This window comes from Onthophagus taurus, chromosome 7, assembly GCF_036711975.1.
Source record: "Onthophagus taurus isolate NC chromosome 7, IU_Otau_3.0, whole genome shotgun sequence".
Taxonomy (NCBI): domain Eukaryota; kingdom Metazoa; phylum Arthropoda; class Insecta; order Coleoptera; family Scarabaeidae; genus Onthophagus; species Onthophagus taurus.
The window spans coordinates 18627670-18638621 of record NC_091972.1 but is presented as its reverse complement, the minus strand read 5'-3'; the positions used below and the strand labels follow the sequence as shown (position 1 = coordinate 18638621).

Genomic DNA, 10952 nt, shown 5'->3' with positions numbered 1-10952 from the left:
ATTGGGGATGTGATTTTTTGAAAATTTGAATTGATTTGACTTTGATGGCAAATGCAACATCTTGCTTTATTTAGGACTCTCTCAACGATAATACCAGAGGTAGAAATGCATTAACCAAGCCCAGAAATGTGAGAAGGGTGCATATCATGTTTCATTGGTAATGCTAGAGTTTGTTTAAAATTATTACAACAAAATCTACTTCAAATTGAAATTCACGAGATATATATTATGTTACCTTAAAGAGCACAGTTTAAGCTTTAATTAGATATAAATTAAGATTTCTACAATTTTTATAATTTTATCAATTTTTTTGGAAGCAACCTCAAAAACTCATCGTTGCTTTAAAATTTATTTGAAAAAGAGTTACATACTACAGGCAGAAGACTACTTATTGCTTGCAGATGACAAGATACTGGCTGAAGACAACATACTAGTGGAAGAAGACTAGATGCTGTTTCCAAAGAACTAGATACTGTAGACAGAAGATTATTACTTCTTGCAGGCTACTAGATACTTCTGGTAGAAGACTAAATGCTGTTAATTGAAGACTAAACGTTAAAATACTGCTTGTGGTAGGCTAAAATCTTCTTGTAAATGACTTGTTATTGTTACGAGAGCGTTAGTTCGTGAAGGAAAAAAATTATTACCGGATACTATTTACAGATGATAATAGGATACATACTGCAGGCAGAAAACTACTTATTGCTTGCAGACGACAAGATACCACTGGCTGAAGACAATATACTAGTAGAAGAAGACTAGATACTACTTCAAAAGACTACATACTGTTGGTAGAAGATTATTACTGCTTTCAGATGACTACTAGATACTTCTGGTGGAAGACTAACTACTGTTAATTGAAAACTAAATGATAAAATTTTGCTTGTGGTAAGTTAAAATATTCTGACAGATGACTGGTTGCTGCTGAGAGAACGTTAGGTAGTGAAGGCAAACAATAATTCACCAAAATTATTGCCGGATACTATTTACAGATGATAAAGGGTTACATACAGTAGGCAGAAACCTACTTATTGCTTGCAGACGACAAGATACCACTGGTTGAAGACAAGATACTGGTGGACGAAGACTAGATACTGCTTCTAAAGGACTACATACTGTAGACAAAAGCTTATTTACTGCTTGCAGATGAGTAGATACTTCTCGCAGAAGACTTAATACTGTTAATTGAAGACTAAACGATGAAATGATAAGATGGGCTCAACGTTTATACCCGGTACGTATCTAATGGGTAAATACCGGGTATATTGAAATTATATTGAATATAGTATCTAGTCTTATATTGAATAAGACTAGATACTGCGTCCAAAGGACTATACACTGTAGGCAGAAGATTATTTACTGCTTGCAGATGACTAGATACTACTGGCAGGTTATTAGATACTTTTAGTAGAAGACTAAATACTGTTAATTGAAGACTAAACAATAAAATACTGCTTGTGGCAGGCTAAAATCTTGTTGTAAATACACTGTTGGAAATAATTCACGAGCACACCCTATATAATCTGAACGCGTAAAGATAAATCCATAATATTTGCGGAGCACAAAGATTTACTGTAGACGAGTTTATTCAGGGAGTTTCGAGTTGTTCCGTCGCGGCATTGTTGACTGAGTCGCCCTTCCAAGTGGAACATTCCGTCGCTATGGAGACCGAAGTGGATGGAAAATACCGGTCGTTTTTAGTGTGGTGTGAGGGACCATATTGTTATCGTACTCTGTGCGCAATGGATGGACGATCGCGTTACTTAAGCGAGTGAGGAATGTTTGTGGGTATGCACATTGAGGGTGTATCGTTCTGTGAAATTGCGCGTTGTTTCCAGCGGTCGTTATCGGCAGTGCAACGGGCATGGCGAGAATGGTCTGAGGTAGGACATAGGTACCTACAGCCGCGGCCGGGACGGCCCTGCGCGTCTCCAGCACTCGAGGATCACGTTCTTGTGCTCAGCGCTTTAGCGTTGTGTGTGTCCTCCTCAAGGCAACTTGGAACTGTTTGGCCACTGGCAGGGGAAGGCGCATTCACTACGCGAACTGTACGGTGGCGTTTGGTAGATAGTGGACTGGCGCGTGCGTCGTGCGATACAGTGGATTCCAGTAACACCCGAGCACCGCAGCATACGTCACGAGTGGGTCGACGCTAGGCATTAGTAGGTTGCCGAGTAGAGGGACATTTTGTTTTCCGACGAATCAAGATTCGAATTGAGCACCGGTGATGCGCGAATTTTAGTTCGTCGGAGCCGTGATGATCGTCTACTCGAGCAGTGTCTGCAAGAACGCCCTATCCACCGACAACCGAGCATTATGGTATGGGGTGCGATTACATATTGTGGACGTACACGTCTGCTGCGTGTATAGCAGACCATGACGGGTCAACGATACGTAGATGAGGTGCTACGGTCCGTTGTGCTTCCCTACGTTCGGCGGCTCCCAGGTCTGTTGTGCATGCACGACAAAGTACGACAGCACATCGGGCGTGTTGTACAGACCTTTGTGGAAGAGCACCGTATACGAATGCTTCCATGGCTAGCTCGGATTCCGCATCTGAATCCGATCGAACATGTTTGGGACATGACTGGTCGGAGACTTCTACGTTATCCGGCTTCCTCGGCTAACGTTGAGGAGCTATGGAGGCGAGTTGAGGTGGCATGGTTGGCCATCCCTCTCGCTACAATATAGCAACTTATAGACTCTATGCCACGTCGTGTAGCGATGGTACGCGAAGCTCATGGGGGATACTCTCGCTATTGATGTTTCTCCTCCCAGCAGAGTTGTGCCGTTCTCCATGTGAGAGTAAGTTACACTGCTTTAGTACTACTTCTATACCAAATTTTATTGCGCTAGACACACGCGTTCAGATTATACAGGGTGTGCTCGTGAATTATTTCCAACAGTGTAACTGTTTATTGCTGCGAGAGCATTAGTTCGCGAAGGAAAAATATTATTTACCGAAATTATTACCGGATACTATTTACAGATGACAAAGAGTATGACTGCAGTATGTGCAGGCAGAAGAGTACTTATTGTTTGCAGACGAGATGATACCCCTGGCTGAAAACAAGATACTGGTGGAAGAAGACTAGATACTGCTTCTAAAGGACTACATACTGTAGACAAAAGCTTAATTACTGCTTGCAGATGACTAGATACTACTGGCAGGTTGTTAGATACGTTTAGTAGAAGACTAAATACTGTTAATTGAAGACTAAACGATAAAATACTGCTTGTGGCAGGCTAAAATCTTGTTGTAAATGACTGATTACTGCTGCGAGAGCATTAGTTCGCGAAGGAAAAATATTATTTACCGAAATTATTACCGGATACTATTTACAGATGACAAAGGGTATGACTGCAGTATGTGCAGGCAGAAGAGTACTTATTGCTTGCAGACGACATGATACCCCTGGCTGAAGACAAGATACTAGTGATAGAAGACTAGATAGATACAAGATGAAATTTTTAATAACCTCCAGGAGCAGGATCACTTAAAAAAATACGACTATTTTATAATGCCGAAATATTGGCATGATTGTGACAGCATTATTTTAATGCTTCCTCAGAGCCTAACAGCTCTACAACAATAATCTAAATGACAAAAAAACTAAAATAAATTTACAACCATGTGGCGTTCTCAAAACTAAGCGCTTGCGCAAACTAACCACCTGTAAACTAAATAACCATTAAACCAGTGACACCAGACATTAGCAACGCGCAAAAAACTGAAAAATTAAACATTTTTAAAACAGTATCAAAACGTTAAACAAACTACATTTTTATCCGCTCAATTAAGTATAAAATTAAAAAACTAAATTATTAAATCATATTTTCTTTTTGTCCTACATAGCATCCATCACATGTTACACAATATACAACATCTGGCTGGTAGTCTAGGAAGACTAGATACTGCTTTCAAAGGACTATACACTGTAGGCAGAAGATTATTTACTGTTTGCAGATGACTAGATATTACTGGTGATTAGGTACTTCTGGTAGAAGACTAAATACTGTTAATTGAAGAATAAACGATAAAATACTGCTTGTGGTAGGCTAAAATCTTCTGGCAGATGACTAGTTACGAGTGAGAGAGCGTTAGGTAGCGAAGGCAAAAAAATTGCTTACTGCTCCAAGACAACATACTATTTACAAAAGACTGAGGGTTACATACTGCAGGTAGAAGACTTATTGCTTATAGAGGATTAAAATTCTCTGTTTGAAGACTAGAAACTGGTGGAAGAAGACCAGATACTGCTACCAGAGGACTATATACTGCAGGCAGAAAATTACTTACTGCTTTCAGATGACTGCAAACTGCTGGCAGATGATTAAATACTTCTGGTAGAAAACTAAATACTGTTAATTCAAGACAAATTGATAAAATATTGCTTGTGGCAGGCTAAAATCTTCTGGCTGATGACAATTACCGAAATTATTTACCGGATACTATTTATGCAGATCATAGAGGTTTCCATACTGCAGGTAGAAGATTACTTATTGCTTGCAGATGACAAGATACCACTGGCTGAAGACAAGATACTGGTGGAAGATGACTAGATACTGCTACCAGATGAATACATCGCACGTTGTAATTAATAACAAGACGGTTAAACTTATTTCTTGAATTTATCTTCATTATGACATTTATTACACAAGTAGAATAAAATTAAATAAATATTAAAAAAATGTAATGGAAAGGTGTATTAAGAAATTAAAACTAAAATTTTTCCTTTTAACCGATTAATAAATCAACATAATATGGCACTACGTAGAAATGTTCGTTTTAACTATGAAAAATAGTTCATATTACTTAACATCCGACATTATCTCTCTTCTATACGTTTTGTGCTAAGTCTTTTACGATTGTCGTATAACAATAAACCGTCATTGTCGGCGCTTATCTGGTATTTCAATAATAACGACGCATTTGCAAACTGTCGTTTTGGAATTTCAAGTATAAATGCTTTTTCTGAACCGATTAGTTATGTTGTAACAAACATTTCATTTTTTTTATGTATAATGTTGACTTCGTTGTAGAAATAACACTTTTACACCACTTTTTTTCTATATTGTGAAGTAAAAATAAAAATTAATATGGGTTGGAGTAAGTTTTTTTAATCTCAAAAACAGTTATATTTAAAATATAATTTTATATTTCAGATTTTTTTAGAACCATAATGATTTGGACGTCGTTAATGAACGTTTTCCTACCGATAACAACTTTGGTCGGTGCTCAAAATTGCATCTACGATCAAGAGTTATCACCAGGACAAATTTATTACGTCTACAATCCAGAGTATCCTTCTAAGTACGCTCCCGGAACTAATTGTAGATGGTATGCAAGAAGTCCAATCGGAACCCAAATTTATTTAAGCTGCGAAGAAGTTATTATTCCAGCTGTAAATATTTAAAAAATAACTGACATAAATTTTAAGTATAATTAACTGTTTTTTAATTTGTTTTAGAGTGAAAATTGTTACAATGATCGCTTATTGGTATCATTAACCGGAAATACTCAGTTTACGGATGCCCAAGCATTTTGTGGAAATGGAACTTTATCTTTAATATCACAATCAAATCTCCTTTCGATCGGTAAATTATGCTTTAATAATTAATTTTTAATCAAAACCAAAAAAAATATTTTTTAGCATTAATTGCTTCTTATTATTCAACTGGTGGTCGAATAATGTGTTCAGTTACAACAATTCCATCAACAACCACAACAACTCAACGCCCAGATAGTTGTGACTGCGGTTGGAAACATGAAAAACGAATCGTTGGTGGTGTGGAAACCGGAATTAATGAATTTCCTTACATGGCAGCTTTATACCATCGAACAAGACAATCGATTTTTTGTGGGGCTACAATAATTTCAAATAAATATGTTATTACAGCAGCTCATTGTCTTACAACGAGTGAAACATCAAACTTAATAATTTTGGTTGGCGATCATGATCCTTCCACTGGAGTTGATACCGATGCTGCTGCTATATATACGATTAGAGATTATAAAATTCATGCTAATTTTGATGCTGGGACCAGAAAAAATGATATTGCTATTGTGGAAAGTACGACAAAAATAGCGTTTTCGGAGAAAGTAGGACCTGCTTGTTTGCCATTTAAATATTCTAATCGAGATTTTAGTGGACAATATGTAACATTGTTAGGTAAACTTTTAAAAATATATTTTAACAAGCAATTTAGAAGATATCATAATAATTAAACCATCAAACACATGTATGACTCTGATTTTAGGTTGGGGCCAAGTTGAATATAGTGGGCCAACTTCGGATGTTTTACAGAAAGTTGATGTTCAAGTGATGGCGCTACCGGACTGTAGACGAAATTATACGTCCGTAACTATTTACGACACAGAAATGTGCACATATACCCCTATGAAAGATGCTTGTCAATTTGATTCTGGTGGTCCAGTTTTATGGGAAGATTACGATACTAGGAGATTGCATTTGGTTGGGGTTATATCTTATGGAGACGGTTGTGCAGGAAATACAGCCAGTGTAAATACTAGGGTAACATCATATATACAATGGATCGTTGAAACGACGCAAGGTAATTTTTTTAAGTTAAATTTCTTTAACATTCTGAGACTTAATGGAACTATTTTTTTCTTTTTAGATGCTCAATATTGTATACGATAAAAACTATAAAAGAGATGAATTTGTTTTTGAATTTAATAAATCCATAAAAAATATATAAATTTTAAAGTGTATTTATATTCAACGATTGCGCATTTAGCTTGTTTCTGGAACGGAATCAAATCCGCGAGTTGAAATATACTTGCGATGGATGTTTTCGATGATCTCTTTACGTAAACTTTGTCTTTGATATTGCTCCATAAGTCGAAATTAGTCAAAATTAGTAAAAATTTGTTGATATTAAGAGAACATCTGATTCCCATTCCATTGGTCTCTGATTTTCCATAAGCAGAATGTACAGTGTGTTAATTAATTATCGTACCCGACAAAGTATGCAACCAATATCACAGATTGGTATAGCAACGCGACGAAAGTTCCTAAAAGCGATGGCAAGAATTCATTAACTCAAAATATTTTAAATATAAAAAAAGATCTAACTTTCTGTGCTTTTATTTAAAATGATTTTTGGTGTACCCATAGATTGAAATTAATGTTGAAAGTAGTGGTTATTTTGATTTATTTATTGACTTAAAGCAACCGCTAGAAACAACGATGGTTCTAAAAAGAACTGTTTCGAAAAATATAAAGGCAGCAAAAAACACAACAATAACATACGATCAGCTGTCTGGTTACTAATTTAAAGTTATCCAAGCTACCACTACATATTGAAATATGCAACCAATATTACACAGGTCACGTGGGTTACGATAATTAATTAACACAGTGTACTCTCCAAACACCCTAACGATCTGTAGGGGCGTACACCAGCTTGCATGAACTAATTTTCAAAATGTGGGACACTTGATAATAAAGATGAGATCGTTTACTGAAATTTAACATATCATTTAGCAGATATCCTGCCTTCAATGAATTCCTCATCCTCGTATTTGTAATTCTGTATTTTAATTAAGCTAAAACTAATAGTAGCACTATCATTAGAATTAACACTACACCTAGAAACTTTCGGATGCCGAAATCCGTTTTGTTAAATCCATGCGGAGAAGATTTCGTTGAGTTTGCTAGCATCTTCCATGTGTGGTTGAGTTCCCAGCTGTCTTCTCCATTCATGTTATTCCCATGTCGATGAATCTGTCGTCATTCTTTGGAAATAATGTCCGGTTCTTGCTAGCACTTTAGTTTTGTCCAACTCCATGGTGTGTCCTCCTTTGTGACATTGCTTCGTAACTGCAGATTGCTGGATGTTATTCGGTCGGATGTCCCTCTCGTGTTCCTTGATGAGACATTCGATGTTACGTCCAGTTTGGCCACTCCCTTTAATGGGGTTAGTTTGTCTTTGGCTATCGGAATAGCTGATGGCCGTACCGTATCATACCACGATACCCTTCTTCTTCAGACACCTAGCAATTCGCTCCGTCATACCTGAAACATAAAGACGGTAGATAAAACCGGATGAAAATAACTTAGTTAAATATTAATTAGTTATTAATTATCTTTTGATGTATTTATTGTCAAAATTTAATGGATTTTGAACTTTTTTCTGAAGAACTGTTAGTTCTAGTTTTAGTTTAAACTTTATGTTCTTTTTTGATTTTGTGACATTTTAGTTAGACATGATTTTTGGTAACAATTTTAGTAACTCTTTCAATAAGAAGTTTGAATTGTAAACGTCAATTTGGTTTCAAAACATGATACAACCAAATTCTCTGGTAATATTGTCAACTGTTACCAACTTTGACTTTTTGTTAGCAATTTGACAGATATAGGAAACATCTCTTTGAACTTATTTAAAAATGTCAACGTTGTTGTTTTGTATCCCACTACGGGTTGGTTGCCCGCACTCTACGTCACGCTATTTGCCACGCCCAGTTAACTGTCATTCAGTTTAGGGGTTATATGATAGACATCAATACGTCCAAAAAAATAAAACTTCAAAAATATTGCTTTATACATTATTTACACATTACTAACACTTTGACGTTAATTTCATCAATCTATCCATATTTACTAGCTGTTTCTGTTTTTCAAAACTGTACGAGTTGCTCACCCAAAGAAACTTAAAATGTAAAATGTCTTTCTTTGAACAAAGGATATACTCCCCTAATTATTGCCTCATTACGCCTAGGCTGAGGTAGTTATGTTTGATAAATTGATACAATATTAGATAACATAATATTATATAGAATACATGATGCTGCCTGGTTTATTTGAGGCTGCTTGCATCAATCTAATATACAACCAATCTAATATTTAACTTAAAACAGAGAATATATGATTTTACTTAATTCAAGCGAAACTTCACCTTAATAGCAAGGTTAAAAAAAGTTTGATATCACCTCATTAAGGAGAGGTCTTAGGTTAATCAGGCGTTTCAATATACAGGATGTCTGATATATATCGAAACGATCGGTTATCTCTTTAAATAAGATAGCGAGCGAAAAATGTTGATATACAAAAGTTGTAGTGTTTTTAACATCTATTATAACAAATTAAGCATACAGGAGGAAGTAACGTTTTTTAAAGTTACGTTTTTTTTAATGGAACACCTGTATGTTATTCCATATTTCAGTTTATCTTGAAATTCTAAACAAATTAAAAAATTCTAAACCGTTTTCGAGATATTGAACTTTTTTCTTTTGAAAACCATTAAGTTGATGTGCTACATGAATTTTGTTTGGAATTTCGAACAAAATATAGAATAATATACAGGTGTTCCATTAAAAAAACGTAACTTTGTTTCGTCATAACTTTTGAACTAACCCTATATACTTAATTTGACTTTATTCTAATAGATTTTCAAAAACACTACCACTAACATTTTTCGCTGGCTACCTTATTCTAGGAAATAATCGATACATTCCATATATATCAGCGACCCTGTATATGGTCCAATATTGTACAGACACGTTATCCTATGTAGCATTTTGCTCATAAACGACTTTGGTTAACAGCCAATACGCTGCAAAATCTGTTGCTTAATTTTATTGGTTTAATAGATAAGGTTAGTTTTCTTTGCAAATGTCAATAATCGTAAAGAGGTTGTTGGGAAAGGAAATTGTCAATTATCCAGGTACAGAATGTTGAGTAATGCTGAGTTTAGACATGCATGGATTTAGTGGCGCCAATATAAACTGGCGCGCCAGTAAAATTAAATGGCACGTGTAAACATCAACTGGCATGCAAGTTGAAATCATACATTACCCTTCTGAAATCACTGGCGCCAGTGATGAGTCTAAAAACATATAACCATGACAACATAGATGAGTATTCACAAAAACACAACATTTTTTAATGTCAAATTTAGGTTATGTTACATTGCATTCATAATTAAATTCAAATTACGTTAACAGATTCAAAGATAACGTTTAATTATCCACATTAAGCCTATAATATATCTATGTTCGTTTCGGTTGAGGTCCTAATTTGTGTATATAGTTGATTACTTGAGTGTTTACTTTAAAAATGAAACTAGCGTGTCACTTATTTTTATTTTCGCACGTGTAGTGTAAACCTTTACTGGCCTGCAAATAGAACTGGCGCAACTACTGGCGCCACTAAATCCATGCATGTCTAAACTCACCTTAAGGTCAGTTTTCTTTTAAAATGTCAATCAACCCAGGAAAAAATATTGGGTAAGACTAGTTTACTTTTGAAATGACAATTATTCCGGAAAACAATGTTGAGTGTGGTAACTTTTCTTTTGAAATGTCAGTCAATTTAGGAAAGAATGTTGGATAAGCTTTGTTTTCTTTTGAAACGTCAATCATCCAAGTAAAGAATGTTGAGTAAGAATAGTTTTCTTATGAAATGTCAATCACTCTAGAATAGAATGTTGAGTAAGGTTAGTTTTCTTTTGTAATGTCAATAATACAGTGAAGAAATTATAGGTAAGACCAGTATTTTTTTGAAATGTCAATCAACCCAGGAAAGAATGTTGGGTTAGGTTAGTTTTCTTTTGAAATGACTATCATTCCGGAAAAGAATGTTGAGTGAGGTTAGTTTTCTTTTGAAATGACAGTCAATTCAAGAAAGAATGTTAGATAAGTTTGGTTTTCTTTAGAAACCTCAATCATCGAAGTAAAGAATGTTGAGTAGGAATAGCTTCTTATGAAATGTCAATCACTCTAGAATAGAATGTTGAGTAAGGTTAGTTTCCTTTTGAAATGTCAATTAACTCGGGAACGAATTTTCGGTAATGTTGAGTAAGGTTAGTTTTTTCTTTTGAAATGTTAATCACTCTGGAATAGAATGTTGAGTAAGGATAGTTTTCTTTTGAAATGTCAATCACTCTGGAATAGAATGTTGAGTAAGATTAGTTTTCTTTTGAAATGT

At 35.3% G+C, this 10952-nt stretch overlaps 1 protein-coding gene across 2 annotated transcripts in view; it reads left to right on the top strand.

The window, feature by feature from the left end:
* The window catches only part of LOC111418227 (venom serine protease-like), a 74302-nt gene extending 67202 nt beyond the window's left edge, over positions 1-7100 (top strand). Inside the window, exons 1-6 of one of the 2 annotated variants that reach the window (XM_023050719.2) lie at positions 4943-5110; positions 5167-5405; positions 5472-5598; positions 5655-6173; positions 6262-6576; positions 6643-7100. In XM_023050719.2, coding sequence (XP_022906487.2) covers positions 5101-5110; positions 5167-5405; positions 5472-5598; positions 5655-6173; positions 6262-6576; positions 6643-6665 — 1233 coding nt within the window. In that variant the 5' untranslated portion in view covers positions 4943-5100 and the 3' untranslated portion in view covers positions 6666-7100. Of the gene's footprint in view, positions 1-4942; positions 5111-5166; positions 5406-5471; positions 5599-5654; positions 6174-6261; positions 6577-6642 lie in introns of those variants that run through there. The other variant, XM_071198201.1, reaches the window with a different exon arrangement.
* Positions 7101-10952: the final 3852 nt, after the last annotated feature.